This window comes from Echiichthys vipera (genome assembly GCF_963691815.1).
Source record: "Echiichthys vipera genome assembly, chromosome: 14".
Classification (NCBI taxonomy): Eukaryota; Metazoa; Chordata; class Actinopteri; order Perciformes; family Trachinidae; genus Echiichthys; species Echiichthys vipera.
In genome coordinates this window covers 13,893,287-13,916,793 of record NC_139839.1, presented here as the reverse complement: position 1 = coordinate 13,916,793, position 23,507 = coordinate 13,893,287, and the positions used below count along the sequence as shown (strand labels likewise).

Here is a 23,507-nt window from a genome sequence, read left to right as displayed (position 1 = left end):
GACTAAACTACAGTATATGCTGGTCACTATTAGTACAAAACTCATTTGAAGTCATAATGACTAGTCTTTCATGAAAAGATAAACATTTGATGGAAAAAATGATTGTCACATTAGCTTTTTGCATTTGAGACCTAAACTTAACAATGACACTTTTTACTTTTTTTTACTTTTACTAATTCTTCATCATGAATGAATGAATAAGAATTAGTTGAATGACTCCAAAATCACAGAAACTACCAGACAAGTGGCATTTAAACAAACTATTACGAGTGGTAGAAGTTGAGTATGGGTTAAGCACAGAATATAATTTGAACAAGCAAAATGATTTGGTACAAAAATAGTTTATTAAAACAATTTCCCCTGGCTGAAATATTGAAGATTTTATATCCATGTCTTTTGCATTTTTAACAAAACATAGAAACATCTGTCAAATTCAAACCATTTGGAGTTTTAAAAAAAAAAATCGTTAAAGCAAGAGGCCTCTGTTGTTCCTTCCAAGTCAATTTGCTTCTCTTGGATAAACAAATCACAGAGCATAAACAACAATTACCATTACACCTTTGAATCGTCAGTGATACAAGCATATTTACAGCAGTGTGTCCCGTGCAACACTCATCACTTTAGTTTTGCACTTGGTGCCTGCGTTAAAATCCTTATTCAAGAACAAGAGTTGGGCTTGCAGAATCTGGGGTTCAAATGTGAACAACTTAATATCTGATACAGTATGTCTGCAGTGAAATAAAAATCAAAAAGCTGTGTTCATCAAGGAATTCAGAAAAATTTTGTATTTTCAGGTGGCCGAAACTATTTTTTTTTATGAGTTTGACTGACATACATGAGAAAAATGGAAAAGCTCCTCTGCCTGATCCAAGAGATTGCCCCCTTCCTTCCGTACATATGGGAAAAAGAAAAGACCACCAGAAACATATAGCTTATCAAGTCTGCCTGCTAACACATGCTAAAAAAAACCAACTGTTGTTTGTGGAGTGCAATACTTTTAAAATAAACGCGTGTTGGATCTACAAAATAATTCTTCTTTATTCTTTAACTGAAAAATAAACACATTTAGCCAATGGTGTTAAAGCCCTCCAAAAAAACGTACAAAAGTACACATATCCTAGAATTTCAATTCCACTTAGATGCAGATGTTAGTTTTGAAATATTGACTGTCAAAATATTTAACAGGAAACAGATAAAAAAAAAAATCTTGTTTTCTCTGGTAATGTCAGGCTAATCCACGAAACCAGAGAAAAATGTCTTCTGGCTTTTTCAACCATTTCAAACAACTCATCTGCAAATATAATTTGCAAATGAATGTACTTATCCCTATTTTTGTGTACTGACATATTTCTGTCTAGATCACTCGAACTTAAAGAAAACAATGCCGGCTTATACAACATCATTAAATGTCTTTACTTCCTACATATTCCAGGGGACATGGACGACACCACACACCTGGACACACCTTTTCCTTTAGTTTTTAAGTTTTCCACATGTTCTGTTGAAAAGTCTTATCTGAAATGTCTCTTAGCACATCAGTCCCAATGTCTGTTAAGCCAAAGAAATTTGATTATGCCACTGTTTAAGTCCTTGGTTTTGAGCGCCTACACTGTGAAGCATACTTTGTTGACTAAGTAACAATGAATGGCAGGAGTGTTTGGTGTAAATCATGTTATCAGTTAAATATGACTGCCATGTTTGATACACAGGCCTTTTGAAAAATAAGCTCAGCTTCTTATTATTCCAAATATTGTACGACAACCAGTGAGTGGAATACAAAAAACGGAAATAAAAATATTTATTGAGTGGATTTTTGAAAGGACACCGTCCAGTAAATGTGTTCTAAAAGTGTCTAGTTGAATGAAGACAATACTCGTCTTTTTTCTGCCTGAAATAAAGTGTGATTCAAAGGGTTAAGTGGGGATAAAATCAAAAAGAGAGCTCAACAATATGTGCGAAAAAAGTACCGGGCCTACATGTCTTCTCCAATTTGTACTTCTCTTTTTAAACACCTACAAGTAACATGATTGGAATTTAAGGCCAGTATTGTCTTTTCAAAGCTGAGCTTTACTGGCTGTGATCTTGATATAAGGAGCAAACATGTAACACGAGAAAAATAAATGGCGCCTCTGTTATCAAATAGTTGTTTGAGAAGATATTCAGTGTTTGACATGACATTTTGGCAGGTTAAAAAAAATTTGATTTTAAATGAACATATTCACCTAGAGGAGAGCCTGCGATCACACAGATATGGCAATAAAATAAAACTGTGTCATAGAAGTCATTTGTTTTCCGCCTGCAAACCAACTTTTGTAAAAACATAAAAGCCAAGCTCAAATTACCCTAAAATGGACAGAGCTAAGTTAACATGCAAACACTCTGTTCATTCTTACAACTTAGAGGAAAAACAGTTGACAGCCAAATTTTAACTACAGCAATTTTACCGATTAACAGATTTTCATGTGGTCATGTGTTTCGAGAAACAGATGCAAAGTCAAATTTAACCATGAGCCATAAAGTCTAAAAATCAATGATTTTACATACGTTTGACTGGATGTGTGGGAGATGTTTGTTTTCAAGTGTGTGTGTTAGTGCCCAGAAACTGTCAATTACCAACTGACAAACTGTGACGAGCTAGATTCATATGCCAGGAGTTGAGGCTGACCATCATAGTCATGACTATCATATAAACAACTCTTTTTAATCTTTCAGTGGTTCACAGCAGCCTCTGGCTGAAGAAGCCTTGAGACAGTCTATGATGCTGCTTCCTGTTTTGTTTCTGTGGGCTCACTTTGAGCTGAAGGTGAGGGCTCAGAGGGCATCTGCTCTGCTGCAGCAGCTGTAGTTAAAGCAGCAGTCGTTACCTCTGCGGACGGAGCTAAAAGTTCAGATTCGGCCTTCTTTTCGGAAACTTCCACACTTGGTTCTTTACTGGTTTCCACGGTAACCACAGGAGTCACAGGAGGTTGCTCTGTGCTGTTAGAGGTCGGAAATCGGTCCATGTTTTGAAGTTCGGCCAATCGATCATCCCTGTCCCACCGTGTGGTCCTCTCTCGTCGCTCTGAGCGCCTTGGCTTGTCTCCTTCTTTTCCTTCAGCTCCTTTACCTCTTTCTCGACTCCCTCCTTCTACCCTTCCTCTTTCTCCTCCCTCTCCCCTCCCTCGCTCCCTATCACCATCATCACCCCTCCCTCGCTCCCTGTCGCTATCCAGGCTGTTTCGCTTTTCCCTCCAGTCCCGTCTGTCTCTATCGCGGTCTCTATCCCGATCTTTGTCTCTGTCCCATCCTCCTCCTCTGCGATCTCCTCCGTCTTCCTGCCACCCTCCGAGCCGATCCCTCCCATCCATTCTATCACCACCTCCCCCCCTTCCTCCATCGCCAAACGGACGTCTTCCACCTCCAAAACCTCGGTCCCTCTCTCTATCCCTGTCTCGATCCCAGTCCCTGTCCCTCTCCGGCTCTCTGTCCCTGAATCCAGGCCTGTCTCCCCTGAATGGTCTGCCCTCTATTTCTTCTGGCCCCTCCATTCCACGAGGCCCCCCTGGTCTAATAAAAGGAGGAGGAGGAGGACCTTGAGGAGGAGGGCCATGCCCATGTGGAGGGAAAGGAGCCCTCATATTGTGGGGAGGGAGCATCCCAAAGCCTCCTTTAGGTGGAGGGGGATCATGGTGCATCATCTGAGGGTGTGGCCCTCTGGGAATCATCTGTGGGGGCATAGGTGGCATGTTGGGATGAGGGGGTCGTGGCCCATGGGGTGGAGGGAATCGCTGCATGTGTGGTGGTAGGGCAACTGGAGGACGCTGGAGTGGGATAATACCGGGTCGTGCGCCAAGCAGGCCACCAGAAGGAGGTTGGATGTTTCCTGGAGGTCCACCTGGAGGTCCACCTAACTGGTTACCTGATGGGGAAACAAATGCAAGTTTCAAAACTATCCAAATGCAAAAGAGCAGAATGAGAAAAAACAAATCCCATGACAGTCAGACTGACCCATATGTCCCATCTGATTGTTGAAAATGTTGGGACCCTCTGGGACCTCATCATTTTTCCTGTTGCCCAGACCCGCAGGGTCAAGAGAAGGGTCTTCAATACCACCTTTGGAGGGAGGTGGGGGACCAAGAGGCATGGTACCTGGGGGAGGAAAACCTGGGAGAAGAGGGGTGAAAGGAGTTAGTGGTTGTTGTGTTAGTCTGGAAACTGTAAAACATTACCCCCTGAAAAGATGAACTGGTGAAATTTATTGTGGTGAAAGAGCAAAGCGGACCAACTACAGGACTTCATTATGAGATTGAAAAAGAGTTAAAACATGTTTTTTTGCATCTGAAGGAGTTGCTACCTGGAGGCATCTGCATAGGGTTGAAGCCAGGTCTGATAAACGGAGGAGGGGGGACGCCTGGGGGGAAGGAAGGCGGAGGCATGCCTATGGGTCCAGGAAAGATGGGAGGCTGGAGAGAACCCACACCAACCATTGGCTGCTGCATTGGAGGAACCTGAGAACAATCACAAGTATTTACTGAAGATCTACAAAGAAATGTATTTGTTATACTTCCCAGGGACACTCTGGATCAACACAAGAGCTAAGTAACTTCAATCAACTAAAAAAAAAATCTTCTTATTTAAGATAATTCATCTATATTAATGTAGGTATGGACCAGTCACACCGTACTATTAAAATGTTGCCCCCGTACTTATGTTTTGGATTGAGTACTATCAATGATATTCTATAACGAACAATGACACATTACAAGCTGCTTGTCATGTTTGGAAGATAAGTGGGTTGTAAAAAGTGGGTCCAATATTTGCTTCAAGGTACTATTGCTAATCTCCTAAAAAGGTGGGGCAGTAGGGAAACAAACGAGCGACACAGATACAGGAAATTACCCTGAGTTGTGCCATCTCACTTCTAACCCGTCTTTGGTACCATACACAGACATATTCAATTAAGCATTGGCATTTATCCTTGAAAAAAAACAGCAGGCACACTATTAATCAGAGCACTTTTCAAAATGATATTTTAACATTTTTTTTTTATAACAGTGGTACATCGTCATATCTCTAATGGAAACAGTTTACACTGGTAACATCTTGCAGATGTGGTTTAGCTGTGGTTTACCTGTGGCGGAGGAGCAGCTGCGGCAGCCACAGGTAACACTTGCGTTTCCTCAGGCTGCTGCGGCTCTGTACGGCCGTTGTGAGTGACTTCTTCCAGGAGGCCAAGAGTCTTCCTCACTCCGCTCCACTCTGGAAAAGACAGACACGATTCAGGCTTGTTTAAAAACAGACAGGTAAATATGCTATGATACAAAATAACAACATAAATACAACTTGTTTCTCATGCAGACTTCTTACCTGGTGATAACGTGTCCACATCCAGTATTCCTCCTTCTTTAAGCTCCTCCACCTGAGCCTCTCTGATTTTAGACCAAGGTATGTAGGTGACACCCAGCTCCACATCCCAGTACTGTTTAAACTCAGCCTTTATGCCCTTGTTCAAAGCCCAAGCAATCTGGTGAGAAATAAACAAAGACAACTCTCGTTTCAATAAAACTATTCTCAGTTGTTTTTTTGTTTGATTTTCTTTACTGAGCAGCAGTCTGTGTTGATCACTCACCTTTATGGTTTTCTGGTTCACTTTGTGAGATCCTCTGCTAAGCTTTTGCAGAGCCCTGAAGGCATCTTGTCTATGTATCATGACAATATAGGCACAGCCACGTGGAGGGATCATCTTAACAAGAGAGGATGACACACATGGGTAAAGAAAAATGCGAAGAGATTGTGGTTTCTGTTTAGTTACCTAAGACTGGACTACGGTGCTTGCACTACATTCTTTTCAAGCACAATATTTGGCACAAGTTTGGAAAAGCAAATATTATATGTAGTATCAAATGTTAACAACAAAGCAGGGGCTATGAACTATCCTTGTAATGACTTGCATGAAAAACATAAAATATTATATAACCGAAAGAAACACAAAGAATTTTTTTTTTCATCTTACGATAAAAAATTGCAAATGCTATTGTTACAAACACATGATGTGGTCACAGTTGGATCAATTTGACCGATCTATATCAGTCCACTTACATTGATCGACTCTATCTGCCCAAACTCCTCCAGTAAACAGGCAACATCTTGCTGTTGTGTTCTCTTGTCCAACTGGCCCACCCAGAGAGTTGTACTGCAAACTGAAAAGGAGACAGGAAAGGTGAAAAAGAACTTAGAAATACAAAAAAAAAGGATTATATTATTTGAAAAAACTCAATAATCACCAACATTTCATCAAACTACTACTACATAATAGCCAATTTCAGGTCTATGTCTGCCTATATACAATACTTCAACAAATATGACCATAAACAGATTATGACTCACTGCTCAGTGTCTCGCTCTTGGGTGGGGGAAGGCCTTTCTGCCGTCGCTCTCTCTCCTTCTCTCGCTCCTTGCGCTCCAGCGAGCGAGAGCGCGGGGAGTGGTGACGCCGGTCTCTGGAGCGCGAGCGGGATCGCCTGTGCCTGGATCGTCGTGTACGGGAGTTAGACCGTGACCTCCTCCGCTTTGGAGACCTGGAGAAAGATTTTTTTTTTTTAAAAAGACTGCAGTTCAACTCATGATATGTATGCAATAACTAGGCGCTGATAGCTTATATGCTTAAAACTAAAATAAATGGTGATTGATGAATTTTCAGTGCTGAGACAGAAACTCAGTTTGACACATCACATCTCATTTCGGATAATACCTGGAGCCAGAGTGTGATCGTCGGCCATGTCTGCCATCCCTCATAGATGAACGGTCCGTATCCATTGACAAATCCTGATATGGAATGTAAAATACATGATTATGATTTGATGTAAACATTGAAACATTGATATAAAGCAGTTTTTAAATGTCTGGCATCAGATTTCATCAGAGTAATGTAGGCCGCAGCGTGACAGAAACGTCATCAATACGTCTGCCCGCTCGCCGTGACTATGCCGGGCAATGAGCGGCTCTTTTTACACATAGGCTCACTCAGAGATTAAACAGTCTTTGCATTTGAGAACTGGCAGGGTAAACCCCATTTGATGTCCGACTTGCAGCGCATGTGTGAAAGGGGCTTAGCTTGCATTACCCTAAAAATGACATTAAATTTTACATTTCCTTTGTACTATTTTTAAATCTACCTGTTGTTGCTGGACGGCATTGTGGGGCGGGTATCCCCCGGGAAAGCCTGAAGGCCCAGTAGAACCAGGGAGGGGCTGCCCTGGCAAAGCATGCCCAATAGGAGGCATCATAACTGGAAAGCTTTGTCCTGGTGGTAAACCATAAGCCTGGAGCTGGCCATTTGGAGGGAGAGGAACCTGAGAAAGGTAACGAGAATAAATATTATGCACCTGTAACAGGGTTTTCTAAACATATTAATTAGGAAGAAAAAGATTTGTCCCTACATACATTTGATTTTTTTTCCTATGTATTATTAATGTAATTTAAGTATTATTGTAGATTAAGATTGCCTTCCATAAATCAAGAGCATATACAATGGAGATCAAATTCCAAATGTATGTTTTTTGTTGAAGTGCCTTGGTTATTTAAAAAAACATGCTAGGACAGCAGCGGTATAGCCACAGCGGATATTCTATCAAATTCTGAACACTAAAATTAACAAAACATTTCAGATGAATCAAGTATTAATAATTTGTTCTCTAATTTTGAACTCCAGTAAAGGTATCATTGTTGTAAAACAAGCTTAAATAGGTGTAGTGATAGAGAGCTTAAATTTGTTAGCATTTTAAAGTGCTAAAACAACTACCAAAGAATTAGATGGTTAGACTTCAGAAAAAAAGGGAAGATGAGTTATTTGACAATTGGAAAAGTTTGTACTCATTACCTGCTGTGAATGGTCTTGCAACATGTTAATCATTGGCGGTTTAAAGTGCTCCATATGCTGTGGGAAGGCTGGAGGCTGCTGCATACTGTGATAATAAAAAAAACGCCATCAGCTGCACAGCTTTAAGTTCATTTTGAAAAATCAATCAGAGCTTCCCACTTCTTGGCATTGCAGAGCTGCTGTATTATAAATCATGGGCTTACAAGGAGGGCTGTGATGAGTTTTCATCCTTCTTTGCCTCTTCTCCAAATTCTGGTTCATCATCATAGTCAAAACGATCAAGCAGCTTCTGAGACAAAGGGAAAGGTAATGGAATGTACAAAGTACAAAAATTATATTTTTAACATGGACAAGCTTGTACAGCCTTAAATTACTTATACTCCAATCACAAACAGATCCTAGCATCTGACGTGTTCGGAGTACATTTAGCTATTCATGGCTTGCAAATACAAAAATGCAGCGCCACCTTGTCAAAGGCTGACTTCTGCTGAGCGGCTAGGGTGGGCAGAGGTGGTTGTGGGGCGACCATGCCCAGGCCAGCGCTGATGTTTTGGGCCTGTGTTTGACTGGTATGGACAGGAGGAGGAGTGTTGGTGTCCTGCTTCACTGGCTGCTGCTGAAAGTTCTGGAGCATCTGTTGAAGCTAAAAACGCCAGTGTCAGACAAAGAAAGAAGAGTGAGTGAGGTTGTAAGAGATGTGCAGGCATAATACAAGCAAAATGACTGTGGTCAAAGCTAATGTGAGTTTTTACTGGTACACCCACCTGCTGACCCTGCGTGGACTGAAAGAGCTGTGCCACAGCAGCAAAGGCATCAGAGTTTTGCAGCGGAGCAGTGGATGTCGTGGTGGAGTTTTCCGTTACTTCAGTATCTGGCTCTTTGACTGGAGGTGGGGAAGAACCTGAGAGAGACAAAGCATGGACATGGGTGTGAGCTGCACACAGATGCCTTCAAACACCAGCGTACTGATACTGAAGCATATCCACATTAACTTGTTTTATGCAATATTATAAAAAAAAATTATTCAAATTTTATAATAAAATATAAAAAAGACATTAACACATTTCTCCACTAAGCAACTGTAACAACTCAGCAGTTAGGAACATTGAAGTAAGATAAAGATAAACTGAACAAAATGTTAAAAGATATTACAGACTTCACTACTTTTGTGTACAAACACACAAATTACCTGTTTCATCTGTGTAGAGTGCGGCAGCGCTGCCAGATCCAGCTGCCATGTCCAGGAGGGGCTGAATAACCTCAATCTTGAACACCCCATTCTTCTGCCACAGGTTCAACACCCGCACAATCTTACTCTACAACGTGAAAATAAGAAAGCAAGGGAACAGGTGAAGGAGGAGGAAAAACAGGAAGCTGATTTAGGTGAGGGATTTTGTCATAAATGGCACTAGTTGTGACTACAACACTAAAGTCAACAATATTAATAAGTATTATTTTTCTTACCCTTTCCTCTATTGGGCAAAGGCAAAGGTTCTCAAAGGTCCCTGTAATGTTTTTGGTGAACCTTGGCCCAAACACATCCTTGTCTGATCCAAACTGGTGTCTGGACTGCCTAACAATGGAATCCACCACATACAGGCCTGCTACCTTGTACTCAGGCTTACACTGGAGAGAGCAAGTGGAGAAAACAGATTTAGGTTTATTCACGTTTGATGAGGTGAACATAAGTGATGACTGAATTTAGACAGGATGGTCTCACCTTTTTGATAAACTTTTCCACAATCTGGACCACATGCTTATAGAGCTAAGGAAGAGAGACGTGTTATCATCTAGATATAGGCTCATATACTACAGAGAATATCGTTCAAATAAATACAGAAGTCCTTCTAAAATTGAAGAAATTACAAACTCATTCTTACTTTCATAGCTTTGATGGCCGATTTGGTGATGGAGATCATCTTTGCCCGAGAGATTGGGGGCTTGGTATCCATCAACGAGAATAACTAGAGACCAAGTACATGATATATATGAGGGAAGAGGAGGGTTATAAGACAGGAGGGAAAAAAAGTTTAGTGCACTAACATAACATAATTGATTTTTTTAATGACTGTATTTTTAGATATTATTTATTTATCTAATCCTTTTTATGTATTTTTTTAAACGTGTTTTTCAGTTGAATTACATTTCAAGTTTAAGAAAGTCCACTGTTAGAAAGACGAAAAAAAGTGACATAAATGCATGATGTTTTGAAAAAAATCGATGAGTAGTCGTGTTAAATAATCATGATCTCAACAATGATCAAAATAATTATGATTATGATTTTTGCCATAATGGAGTAGCCCCAGAGGTGACAGTGTTTGGGAGGTTTCTGAGGTGATGTCAATAAAACAAGTTCTCCATTGCTTTTGGTTTCATGCGATTTGTTAAATTGGACTACTGATCTTTTATTAGTAGATGGATGGCGCTGCGGTTGGTTAAGTGGGCTTTTTCACTGCTTCTGTGTCATGTGTGATAGTTGTATGTTTGCTCTCTGATGGAGGTACAGGGATGAAAGCTTTGCCGTAACAGTGCAGTGCGCTTTAAAAAAAACTATGAATTCATGAAATCTCCCCTCCTTTCCATTGTTTACCTCTTTCATTTTCCTTACAAAGCCTGAACACCTGCAGTCGCTTCAACTGTCATGTGATGTTGAAAAAGAGAATTTCACAACTCCTCTGTGAGGACTGAGAGGACAATCGTACATTTTGACTGTTTTAAAGTGAGGATCTAAGAGGTCAATACACAGCAGCATGACTCAAATTAAGAAGAGTGACAAGCTATAGCCTTTTACAGTTGGTGCAAATACATCAGAAATAAATAATACAAAGTTGACAGGGGCCAATGCCTTAATAGCTTCGTGGTACAATAGGTTATTGCTTAGCTTGTTCTGAGCTAATGTTATTGGTAATGTCTGAGAGAAACTCATCAATGATGTACATGTAACAGGCGTGTGCAGTATACACTGATATACTTCCCATGTGTGCATTATATATTCTTAACAGTGCTTTACATCCATGAACATCCACTACTTTGTCAGTTTCAGTGCCAGACAGAGCTGCTATTGAAAGTGCAAGACATTATTCTTGAACCTTCAGAAACAGATCATATGGGTTTGAATTGGTTTGGTGCAGAATAAATAAATAACTAAAAATACCAGGAATAGCCAATTATGATACTATTACAGGTTTGTGTTTACTCTTCAGCATCAGCGGGCCCACCCACGACAACTGTTACATTCAAGGGTTAAAAGAGACCAGGAGCAGAAACCCCAATACATGACGACCTAAGTGGAAATCAAGCATCAGTCTCCAGGCCTTCAGCAACTTGGCGTGACATCTTCTAAATAAACATATTATCGAAGAAGTTTTTAACATTGCATGTATGAGCTTGCAGGAGCGACAATAACAACAGGGTAGTAGCATTGTTACCAACACTAATGTCATTAACCATGCTCCCACACAAGCTAACATAACGCCGAGCATCAACGTTAGTCTTGCGAACTTTGTGCAAGGTTACTGGGACCAATGTGGGCTGGCTATGGTTGTGTTAGCTTGCTATCTGTCAGAATAGCGTATCATTTGTTTCAGTAGCAACTGAAAGTGTAGCTACAAAACAAACGCTAACTCAGATGGACAAGTCCGGCTAGCTCTCGAGCAGGACTGACCAGTGGGCCCTGCTCCAGAGCAACACAGCACCGTGACCAGCACCACCAGACTCGGTGACTTCGGGGTCTCAGAAAGCCCCTGAAGGCGGTTTACCTCGTGGTTAAAGGCGTTGACGGCGTCCATGATTGCCCAACGCTCCCTAGCCTTCCCCTTAACTCCTGGTTCCCCGCTTTGAGCGATGTTTATTCAAGGAAGGGTCGGTACAACATGTCCGCTCCCAGGTAGCTAACGACAGTTAGCCTAGCATCGGTAGCTCTCGGGTCGGCGGGTACGGCAAAGCATGATGGGATTCGGGTGTGTTGTTCGAGATTGTGTCCACTGGGTGGCGGTCTGCTACAAAGGATTGAAAGCGTTTGGTTTATGTTTTACGAGTATTTAAAATTCAGCACATTGCATGTAGTGCAGTTAAACAGGTGAATCCATTCTTATTACATTCTCGCATGTGGACACACAAGACAGGCGTAAGACTTATATAAAAGGTCAAGCAACGAACAAAACCAACAAAAAACAGCTAAAAAAACAAAACACTAATTTATATTCGAGGTGTTTCTTTGTAATATTGCATTACAATACCACAGATGATTGTATAAACAGTACACGTTAGATAACCTATATTTGAGTATAGTATTTTTTCAAACTGTTGCTTTCTTCCTTGTCTTTTTATCAAGGGATTTCGTATATGCGTTAAATTATCTCTTAAATACTAGGAAGTGAGGTAAATATTTGTTTTTAGGAATAAAAATGTCGCCCCAATATAATCACCACATTCACCATGTCATTTTCTTCTGAATTTCCCTTTGTGGAGTAATTTCATCAGTTGTAATGCTCGATCCAGAAATTGCCAGCTTTTCACCGCCACCCGGAAACTATGTGTAACTAAACACACCAAAGATATGTGTTGTGGTTTAAATTGCCTTTTTACAAATCACACATACATCTAAGTCAGTGTTAAATCTGTGGTGTAGAAAATCTTTAGATGGATACACGTGATCCATTGTTTCAAAATGCACCTGTTTTGCTTTGGGTGGTATTGGGAATTTCAGATGTATAGTTTTAAGTGAGACTAATTGACTTAGGGAGGGTTAATTTCGGTCTCACAGGGTGAAACTCTTCCTGCGAGCAATCTCTTCTAAATTTGTTTGTACTTTTAATATCCACTAGGTGTGTATTTTTTAAAGTTGTAAATTCTCATATTTCAGCTGGTTTTGAATAAGATTAATCAGGCATTTAGGGATAGCTTTTATTATATTGCTAAATTGACATTCATACGTGTACATGAAATGGGCATTTGCATTGTGTACCGACCATGGTACTGACCGAAGTGGTCCTTGAGTCCACTTGATGTTTCTGGGATGAAGACTGAACAAAATACAACATCTAGGCCCCACCTTTAAAGTAAACCAAGCTTTTCCAAGTCATAAAGTTAAGATCATAGACTTACTACTTTACTATGGTTAAGATGTATTAGCTACACAGGCCTAGGTATAATCACTTTTACATCAGTGTGATGCTTCTTAAGTTTAAACTGTACTGAATGATATGGTCAACACTTTTAGAAGTTATTTAAATTGAATTCTTCCTGAATAGATCACATTCATGGATGGTTCCAAGTACAAACAACTAATCCAATATTCTTGCTTTAAGTCATAATTAAATAATCTAAAGAATGAATGAAAATTCAGAATGAAAAATGAAAAACTTCAGCAAGACTGCAGGCACATTGTGCTTTAAGTAGTACTAACATGCTGTTGTAGTACAAAAATGCTCCAATAGATGGTGGTATAGGCTATTTTTACTTTTGGTTCCGTGTCTGGGTGTCTGGGTTGGTGTCTAGAAAGCATGGTCCAGCAGGCAAGTCAAAGTATGGGCATACTGTATTCTTCTTACTCCTTCTAGGAACAAAACAGGATACACCTGTACACAACCTGATGCTAAATCTGATGCAGTATAGGCTAAGGCCAGAAACTACAACCTCATATAAAACCTCTTTGACAGACGCAAAAAAAACTACATATATTTTACATTGTACAGTAATACAGGGACATTCTCCTGGATGACATGTCAGGTGTTTCTGTTATTTTGTTCAGCTCCTATAGGACAGCATATATTTAAAAAAAATCATATTAGGTGAGATGAACCCGAGCTGGAGCCAAATGCAGGAAGAAAAATGTGTCTCAAACTGTTGCCCCTCCCTGCAGGTGTTCTCCTCTGAGTGATGAACACCATCCTAGGCCAGTGAACACCTCAATGAGCAGGAGGAAAATGTGTCTTTGTCTGGTGGTGTACTGAAGTACAACTTTCTATTGTTGGCAGAACTCCAAGTTCAGCGGGGGAAAAAAACAATAACACCATGAACAATGGCAATAGATGACGGCGCGTCTTACATTAAATTAACCATTTATCACAGGCAACATTTATTCATGATCATTTATTGCCAATAGAACATCACTTCACAATTCTATGCCAGTGTAATTAAGACATTGTAGGGCTGCGTGGTGCACACTCAGCACATGGCATGCACATTTGGAGCCTTTACGCACCATTCTACCTTTAATTATCCTGACAATAAATTCACAGGCAGAAATTGTGTTATAAGAATTAAAAAGAAAATCTAAATATCTGTAGTGACAGTGTTGCTGGCTCTCTCTTCTGCCTACAACTGCACTCTTTGTTCATAGCCGTGTACAATCTGAGCGCACCATGCGAACGGCGGGGCAGCTGTACCGGGTGGAGTTGTCCCCCTTGTTCTCACATGTGCTCCGCCCGCCCGCGCTGATTGGATTGAAAACAACCCCGGCTACCACCACGGTGTGAGGGGCCGTGTGTGTGTTTTACCATCACACTCAGAAACGCCCACCCCCATATGACCGGTAAAGTCAGTTCAAACTGAAAAACACGCTGCCTCCACGCAGACTATTCGGGAGACGTTCACGCATGGAGTAGGGAAGCCGAGTAAGAGCCTACCCCTGACTGAGCTAAAGATTTGTTTTTATGTAATGAAGTATTAAGACAGGTTGCGTCAGTTAATAACTTTACATGATTGAGTCTGACAGTTTTCTATGTCATTTCAATCTAAGCTGATACACTCATCAAGACTTGTATCGGAATCTGCTGAGTGCGCGCACTGGATGCTTTGGGCGAACAGGTGGCGCAAGCTCCGCTTCCCTTAATTTGTTATTAGGGGCAAGACGCAGGCAGACCGGAGTTAACGCTTTAACGGACGTTAAGCATTTAATACCCACCTTTGGGGTGGGAGAGGGACGAGCTGCGTATTTTTCCTCCCTTGTTAAAAGGGGACATTTGACAAGAGAGCTGGCATGCCAGTTGCAGACATCGACATGGTAGTTGACAACAGCCACGGGTTATATGAGGGGAAAACCTCAAACAGTGCCGGGAATGACAGCGTCATCCCGGCCTCTCTATGCAGTCCTGCGGCGGACATCCTCAAGAACTTTTACCACACCAAACGGGTCGGAAACTATCTGATCGGGAGGAAGCTGGGAGAAGGATCGTTCGCCAAAGTGAGAGAAGGTCTCCATGCGTTGACCGGGGAAAAGGTAAGACAGTGTGGAAATGCAACAGGGTTTGGTTAAATTGCGTGTAATATATTTTAATGTGCTTTATTGAAGTGCATATCCTATCACATGTTATCAGAATGCATTGCCCTTCTCCAAACAACTTTAAAAAATAAAAAAAACTTTTTTTATTTTACAAAAGTATCTCAGTTTGTTCTGACTGTGATATACCTTTTAACATGTAAGACCATGAGTGGCATGCAGCATGGGTAATGGTGATATGGTTTCAAATTTCATTTCAGTGGACAGTCAGCTTACACTTGTCTCCACAGAAAAACTCCTCAGCTGTTTATGACAATTCAGCTGTACATTATGATGCTGGAAAGTGCCTAATCAGTTATTAGCCTTCTCAGAGAAAGTGATCAGCCCTGTTTGCAAAGTGAGGCTTTGTTAATGAGCTCATCCAGGCATCACCAGCTGTTGAACTCAGCCAAGAGCACAGCAGGGCTTGTTTTCTAGCCAAGCTCTAGTGACAATATTTACTTTTTGCATGTGAGAGAGACTGAGGGGGCTGCAAGTATTTTTTCCTGACATGTGTTTGATAACTAGTTGTGCACTCTGGTGTTTTTCCTGGACCTCTTCTTTGTCTGCTGCTGCATGGTGGTGATCTCACTGCTGTGGGCGCGCAAGCCTGTGATAGGGACAGAGGGAGAAAATTGCCTGGCCTATGAAAGAACAGAGCTGCTACTTGCATATGAAATCATGTCTTTGATAAATAGGCTTCAGCCTCATTATGATTCCCCCCCCTTTGATATGGGCCACCATTGGCCACTGGTTGCCTTTGTCTCTCCAGGCTGTTTTGAGGGGCAGCCATGGACATTTGCATATTGGAAAACAAGTGCCCCCTTTTCCCTCCTTATGTATCCCCACATTGTAAACCCAGGTCTTTTTTATGTGTAAAACAGAATATGTGCCACAGAATAAGTATATAAAAGCATATTAAATATTAGCTCATCCTGTGCCCCCCTTCAGTTTTGTTTCTGTGAGGGGAAAAGAAAGCGCTCCTCTCCTCCCCTCCCCTCCCCTCTCCCCTCCGCTTCCCTCACCTCTTTGTTGAGGATGATGCAAACGCTGGCAATCACACAACCGCGCACAGCACATGCTCTTCCTTTCTCTACACACACAATCTCTCTCTCTCTCTCTCTCTCTCTCTCTCATTCAGGGTCCAACAGGCACTGGGAGTGAGCTCAGGGCAGTGAGTTTAATTTAAGCAAAAAGCTGGTCAGGGGTAAAGGAAATATAGAACAGAACGTCTCCCAGATCCTTTTTTTAGCATCACTAGAGAGTCATTGAGGATGCAGGGATGAGAGACTGTGTGTGGGTGTGTGTGTGCGTGTGTGTGTTTGTGTGTTTACAGGCAGGGGTATGAAAGTGAGGAGAGGTGAGAGATGGTGCTGTCATGGTCAGGGGGCTCTGGAGGTCATGTTCATGTGTTTTTGATGTCTGTAACCCACTTTCCCCTCCATACCCCCCACCTCTCCCCCTTTTCTGTCTGAGGGGCGCCTGATAAACAACTGAATCCCCCAGAAGCCCCCTGGCTGGGGCCCATCACCCCCCCTCCCTCCCTATATTCCCAACCCCCCCTCTCCACATATAGACTAGCCTACTGTAAATACAGAGCCCCACCCCCCCTTACATATCCAGCACTGCTTCTCTTATCCACACTGCCTGGCATAAACATAGCTCCTGTGTTACTGTATTGTGACAGCTCAACACACACACACACAGACACACTCCCACACGCACACACACACACACACGCACACACACACCCAGGTTTAATTAGCATCTGTAAAAAATGGTCTATAAGAGAATAAGGTGAATCAATTATCAGAGATGAAAGGACGAAAGTAAAAAAAGAACGACAAGCTGAAGGACAGAAGAAAGAGACGGCGCACACACGACCACTTTGGACCTCACCATTTCATTAATGGTTATGGTGATTAGTTTCGCCGGTCATGCCTTTCCATGTCTGTGGTCTCTCCTTGAGATGATTTGCTGTGTATGGTAGCCACGCTCTTGAACTCAGTCTAGACAGGACACAAGGAGACGCGGGCAAAGGATGAAATAGAGTAGACGGGTACGTTATTGAATGCAATTAGCTGTAGAGGGAAGTGTTTGTCATACAGGACATGTTCCATGGCTTTTTATGAGGAGACTGCAGGTTTCTTCTTCAATGAGACAACAAGGGCAGAGACATCTGCCTGGGAATCTGTTGAATCCCTTCCTCAGTGTCATTTCTACATTTGTCGCCACCCCCCGTCATGTGTGTTACGCTGCAACCACACTCTGGGGCAAATGGGGGGAATATCAACTGTCCATTTGGTCTTGGCACCTTCTCAACAGAAAGGGTAACATTTGCTTTTCCCCCAGTTTATGATGGTTCAGTAACCCCTCCAACACACACACACACACACACACACACACACACACACACACACACACACACACACACACCACACACACACACAGACACACATATACCCCCCCTTCCTGCAGCCTCAGGGCCCTATAGCGCCTGGGCTGCCCCACATTGGGAGCAGCTGTCAGGGAGAGGTCAGTGTCGAGTAATACACCCCGCAATGGAGTTGCTTGTCACCTGTTACATGCTCTCTCTGAAAACCTCCCTCCAAGACACTGCAGTGCACTAGTGTTTTGTTCTTCATGGGTATAATTCACAATCCTATAGAGCAAGAGCCACACTTCGGCTGCCAAGTCAGTGATTAGTCTAAAATTAGTTCCTCACCTCTAATCTTTTTCGCTTTCAATTTCCTCCAGGTGGCGGTGAAGGTGATCGACAAGCGTAAGGCCAAGAAGGACTCATATGTAACCAAGAACCTGCGGCGGGAAGGCCACATCCAGCAGATGATCCGCCACCCTAACATCACCCAGCTGCTGGACATCCTGGAGACGGAGAACAGCTACTACCTGGTGATGGAGCTGTGTCCCGGCGGGAACCTCATGAACCTTATCTACGACAAGAAACGCCTGGACGAACGGGAGACTCAGAAATACATTCGGCAGTTGGTGCTGGCTGTAGAACACCTGCACAGGGCGGGTGTGGTGCACAGGTAATAAAAACACACCTAAAATAATGCAGACAAAAAACAGAGCCACATATACATCGCTCTCCAAAGTTGGAGCAGAATTTGAATGAATGCCTCTGGAAATAATGACAGTTTGCCCTCAACAGCTTTGAGAGAGCTTTGTACCATTTATGGTTTGAAGCTGAATTTAAGATACGAGTCAGACATGATCCTTTTTCTCAAAGTGTGGGTTAGGTCCGTATTTTGCACATTACTGTTAATTCACTAGTAACCATACTTGCCATTCTTTAAGAGGTGTCCCAAGAGAGCTGAATATCCTCAAAGGTATATACGATTAAATAAAACAAACTAACAGATTACATCCAAATCAAATTTATGAAAACACATCTCACAAAGCTTTTCCCGGGAAGTCTTCGTTGCTCAGAGTCTGGGAACTAAATTTGTATCATTATGAGATGGCTCATGTAGATAACTGTATAACAGGATTTCTTTACTGAGAAGGGATCTAGAGGCACACAATAGACCCTGAAATTTAGCATGACCCACATTGGGAGGGGCACATGTGTGTATGTTTTGGGGCTTGTGGGGTGGGGGTGGTTGACCTCTCCTGCTTGTGCATTGTATGATGATTTGTGGCGTAGATAAGCACTCTACAGTAATGTAAACACGGACTGTCTTTGTCTTGCAGGGATCTGAAGATAGAAAACCTCCTGTTGGATGAGCAGGACAACATAAAGCTCATAGGTAACTCAACCTATATTTCAAGTACATAACTTCTATTTCTTTTCCTTGTTCATTGCAATGCTGCTCCTTTATGTCAATAAAACACCCAGACATGTATAAATACAAAATTTCCTACATCAACATCAAAAAAAGGCCTTTGATGCCAGTTACTTAACAGCAATAAAAGAGATTTGCTCAGTTGGGGTGTGATATGCAGAGTGTCACGGTGTCCCACATGTGGTGAAGAGCTAAGAGCAATTAAATGCCCTGTTAAAACCTTTACAAGCTCTCACTGTAGTGCTAATCTGCTTCTGTTTGTGCGAGTACCGCTTCAACGGGCGACTCCTTTAATGAGTGAGCTGAAAAGACAGTAATAAACAACACTCACCCCACCTCTCCTGTCCCTCAGATTTTGGCCTCAGTAACTGCGCAGGCATCTTGGGATACTCAGACCCATTCAGCACCCAGTGTGGAAGTCCAGCCTATGCCGCCCCAGAGCTGCTGTCCAGGAAGAAGTACGGGCCAAAGGTGGATGTCTGGTCCATGTGAGTATATACTTATTTTTTTTCGAAATGTAACCACTTATTGCCAAATATCGACATATTTAAATAGATTTGTTTATTTCAAGAGTGCACCCCAAGCTGAAGTGTGTATTTTGATCTTCCAGTGGTGTGAACATGTATGCAATGTTAACCGGGACTCTGCCATTCACTGTGGAGCCCTTCAGTCTCCGGGCCCTGCACCAGAAGATGGTGGACAAGGAGATGAACCCTCTACCTCCCTCGCTTTCTACAGGTATTAATGCATATACTAATGCACACCTGTGTGCTAAATCATAGATAAGACGTTCCTCTATTGTAAAGAAAAGATGAATCTATCAACCCGTCTATGGGTACAGTCATGCCCACTCAGTTCACATATCTCTGTAACGCTGACACAGATATGGAGCGGAAATATACAGTATATACTGTATAGTGTCACGTGTAAACAGGATAATTTCAGGTCTTGGTTGGATGTAAAAGAAAAAATGCTGATTTACCAGCAGGGTCTGCTAAGACACGCAAGAAAAGGCCTATTAAAATGTAAAGATAATAAGCTGCTTTGTATTGCTGGAACGACTGTCAGTAAACAAGCTCTCTGACAGTTTGCTTTCTGAAGGATTTTTCTTTTTTTAATGTCACCCAACTAAAAAAGAGTAAGCAGCATAAAAGAGTATTATTCAAGAATACATTTGATATGGCTCTATATGACTACTCTTTTAAATATCCTTAAGAGAAACACAGCCTTTAGACTCGCTGTTTACCTAAAAGGAACAGGTCAGTGATTTTCCTAAGAAATTAAACAGCTGATCAATGCAGCCATGCATGTGCACACGTGACAAACAGGTTCTTCGATGATAAGAATTTCCCAAGAATTACCTTCGAAGCTTTTGCAGAACTATATGAAGGGTAAAAAGAGCTTCAACTGTATGTAAGAAGTCAACCATTAATAACAGGTTTTATCTAACCTTTGTTGTTTAGTCGCTTGCACCAAAGATTGATTGACAGTGGTAATTGCCTTTGAGCACTTGTCAGAGTTCCTGAGAAGGCAGCACACCCAGGTTGTTTTCCAGTCTTTGAAAACAAATAAATATTTGCAATACATATTTGCACAGGCATGTTTAAAGTTGATTCAGTTTTGTTTTAGGAAGCAACATGAGACAAATAAGAGGGAAACAATTTTGTGGTAAAAACAGCTGTGTATACAATTCGCTGGGTTGGAAGTGGTGACGCTCGTACCACCTCAATATCAGTACCTCAACATCAGTTAGGGACTGGCTTAACCCAGTTTGTAACTATTAATCAAGTTAATGACAGAGATGTGTTATCTCATCCGTCTTATGTCATAACAAAATGAAAGCAGATGAGGGTGAAGGCCGAGTCAGAGGTTGGGGCTGGGGCAATATTATGCTCAGTGCCATACAGTAGTTGTCGACCAAAAGAGCCGTCACATTTCTGAAGAAAAATGTGTTATGTATAAACAGGTTTCATTATTGCAAAACCATCCTCCTTATGCAGGGAGCTGAGTGTCAGTGGCAGCTTGTGAATATGTATTCTCCCTCTCTTGTCTCAGCTGCCATCTGTCTTCTGAAGAAGCTTCTTGAGCCAGATCCTAACAAGCGTCCAAATATCCATCAGGTGATGGCTGATTCCTGGCTACAGCTGGCCAACAAGAACACAGGAGCACCGTACCTCAACAGGTAGACTGGCACACATTTCTTTTAAAGTTTGTACTTTGTTCCTCTACGGTAGTATCTATCAACTCATCGATACATACTACCACGTGGGCTACCATATCCATCAGATACTCGCATATCACTGTAATTACCGCACAGGGTAAAACTGACATGCATGTATACATGGCATTTAAACAAAGTTTCGACTCCTTGAAATAAATTTAATTTATTGCTGTTCTTTTCAATCTTCTGAAGATAAACTCAACCTTAGCAATTAACTCTCTTACTCTGTGGTCCCTTCCTGTGTCCAGGATACACATTGAGGAAATAAACCACACGGTGTTGCTACATATGACGGAGAAGATGAGCTACAAGCACAGTGAGGTGCTGAGCGCCGTCCTCACCAACCGCGCGTGCCACACTCTTGCTGTCTATTTCCTCCTCAACAAGAAAATGAAGAGACTGTCTAAAGAGTACAGGGTAAGAGCACACTATTTTTGACAGCTGAATTCAGTTTATGTAACCTAGAATGGGTTATAAGAGAGCAAGATTTACATGTGGTTACACAAGCAAACAGGTTTGTCAATTATGCTGTAATGTGCGGTCCGCCTAATCTGTTCAGGAGATGCAGTTTCAAGAAAAAAAGAAAGGAGAAAAGCAGAAGAGTGAATACTTCCAAACCCAGTGGAGGAAGCACGTCGACAAGCTCACCATTCCACCCAAGCAGACGCCCGTCTACCTGGCTGTTGCTAAGGGGCCCAGCAAGGAGAAGAAACACAGAACAGGTGAGGGATCATATGGTGCAGTGCAAAACACTTGGGCAGATTTTTTTTTTTTTTTTTAAACTGTACTTATTCTATTTTATTTACCTTTATTCATACAGGGTGAGTTGACTGAGAATGCATGTTCTTCACACATACGTAGTTGCCCAGTCATCCATCCATCCACTCCTCCTTCCATCCATCCATCCATCCATCCATCCGTTGTATGTCTGTCAATCCATCCAACCACCCACCCACCCATCCATCCATCTGAGAGGAAACAACCTGGACAAGTTGCCAGTCAATCGTAGGGCGAACAGAAGCATCTTTTTAAAAATTGAATTTACCTGATAGTAAATGAAAATGACTAAGAAAGTAGCGAACAGTAACAGTAAGTATATTACTTGGACTTAAACTGAATTTAAGCTAGCAACACAGCAGCATTATCAAATTCAACTCTTTCAAACTAGGCCTTGGATTTTTAACCAAGAGTGATCACACTCCCTGGAGAAGAGCTTACAAAATGACAACAAGGAGCCTGCAGCAAAGCTGTGGCTTAAGCTCCTTTCCATCTCTTCATTTACCTTTAAATGGTTTAAAGACATCCCATAGGCTGTTCAAGACCCAGCTAGTCAGGATGGGCTGGTCTTCACAAGGTTTAGGTGTATCGGTACAGAACGTCCTGTACCTTTACAACTGCTTGTTACATTCTCCCAGATTATCATGTCTATGAGGCATGATTTCACTGACATGACATATAGAACACAGAGACACACAGGGCACTCAGCCAGAGAGATTTACAGTACTCAACCCATCAATCATTTGTTACCTGCAGCAAGTTGAGCAAAAACTACTTCAAATGTTTGTTTGACCATTTTTCTGGAATGTAACAATGCTTCTCATTTCCTCCTCAGGCCTATTGCGTGCCATAACTGGTGGCCATCGTAATTCACCTCTCGCCCCGCCCGGCACCGTCGCCTCTTCCTCCATGGAATATCTAGAGATCCAACCTCTCTTTTCAAACACCCCTCAGCAACGGAGGCGCTTGGCCACCCTCCCACAGGTCAATACGAGCCCAGAACACAACATCCCTGCCCCACCGGCGCCATCACCGATCGGCATGCATTCCTTCGGCTCCCTCTCCAAAGCTGAGCAAATCGAAGACACCCCCGCCTCACCCTGGTACAAGCTGACCAACGGGACTCTGTCCCCGCCCCGCCACGTCTCTGCCTTCCAACCCGACTCCTCATACTTGAAGAAGGCCACAATCCCCAGTCCTCCTGTTCTCATTGTCAACCCGCAGCCCAAGAAGAGCATCTCGTCTGATTGGGGCGGTTCTTCTGACACAAGCGGCAGCCCTCCCAGCACTATAGGAAGCCCCCCAGGTAGCTCGGCTTTCAGCCCCCCAAAGTCCGCCTTCAGTCCCCTCAACCCGACCTCAGCATTCAGTCCTCCCTCCAACAGCGGCAGCAGCGACCCCGACAGCCCGACACACCGCAGCAAGTTCCCCTCTATGGGAATCGGACAGATCCTAAAGAAGAAGGTCCAGCTGCAGCCGTTCTCCTTCCGGCCAGAACAGGTCGTGGAGGAAGTGGTCTCCCCGCCTCCCTACCCCATGCAGACTCTCCTCTGTGCTTCAGGTGCACTCAAGACCCTCTGCTGA

The 23,507-nt window shown here is 42.5% G+C and overlaps 2 protein-coding genes across 3 annotated transcripts; one reads left to right on the top strand and one right to left on the bottom strand.

Annotated features, from left to right (window-relative positions):
• Positions 1 to 449: 449 nt before the first annotated feature.
• On the bottom strand, positions 450 to 11,756 carry scaf4a (SR-related CTD-associated factor 4a). 2 transcript variants are annotated; one of them, XM_083927086.1, is made up of 19 exons: positions 11,617 to 11,756; positions 9,739 to 9,822; positions 9,579 to 9,623; positions 9,323 to 9,484; positions 9,048 to 9,174; positions 8,623 to 8,759; positions 8,325 to 8,501; positions 8,062 to 8,147; positions 7,859 to 7,943; positions 7,155 to 7,331; positions 6,731 to 6,804; positions 6,367 to 6,557; positions 6,079 to 6,179; positions 5,609 to 5,722; positions 5,347 to 5,503; positions 5,111 to 5,238; positions 4,334 to 4,487; positions 3,988 to 4,143; positions 450 to 3,898 (listed from the first exon to the last, which is right to left on the bottom strand). In XM_083927086.1, exons 1-19 carry the CDS (start codon positions 11,644 to 11,646, stop codon positions 2,754 to 2,756), a joined length of 3,330 nt encoding a protein of 1,109 aa, XP_083783212.1. In that variant the 5' UTR covers positions 11,647 to 11,756; the 3' UTR covers positions 450 to 2,753. The 2 variants fall into 2 exon arrangements, with proteins under 2 accessions (XP_083783212.1, XP_083783213.1); XM_083927087.1 differs by having other exon boundaries at positions 8,062 to 8,144.
• Positions 11,757 to 14,840: 3,084 nt separating this feature from the next.
• Positions 14,841 to 23,507, top strand: hunk (hormonally up-regulated Neu-associated kinase; the record flags this gene model as incomplete). The annotated part of the gene is made up of 9 exons (XM_083926582.1): positions 14,841 to 15,080; positions 17,877 to 18,169; positions 18,834 to 18,889; positions 19,278 to 19,413; positions 19,536 to 19,663; positions 20,981 to 21,107; positions 21,395 to 21,563; positions 21,706 to 21,868; positions 22,759 to 23,507. The coding sequence occupies 9 exons, from the start codon at positions 14,841 to 14,843 to the stop codon at positions 23,505 to 23,507; spliced, it is 2,061 nt and encodes a 686-aa protein (XP_083782708.1).

Coding starts and splice junctions, on each gene's coding strand:
- scaf4a (XM_083927086.1), bottom strand. CDS start 11,646: ATGGACGCCGTCAACGCCTTTAACCACGAG. Junction 9,175..9,322: donor TTTGCCCAATAGAGGAAAGG/GTAAGAAAAATA, acceptor TTCACGTTGTAG/AGTAAGATTGTGCGGGTGTT. Junction 4,144..4,333: donor CCCTATGCAGATGCCTCCAG/GTAGCAACTCCT, acceptor CTCTTCTCCCAG/GTTTTCCTCCCCCAGGTACC.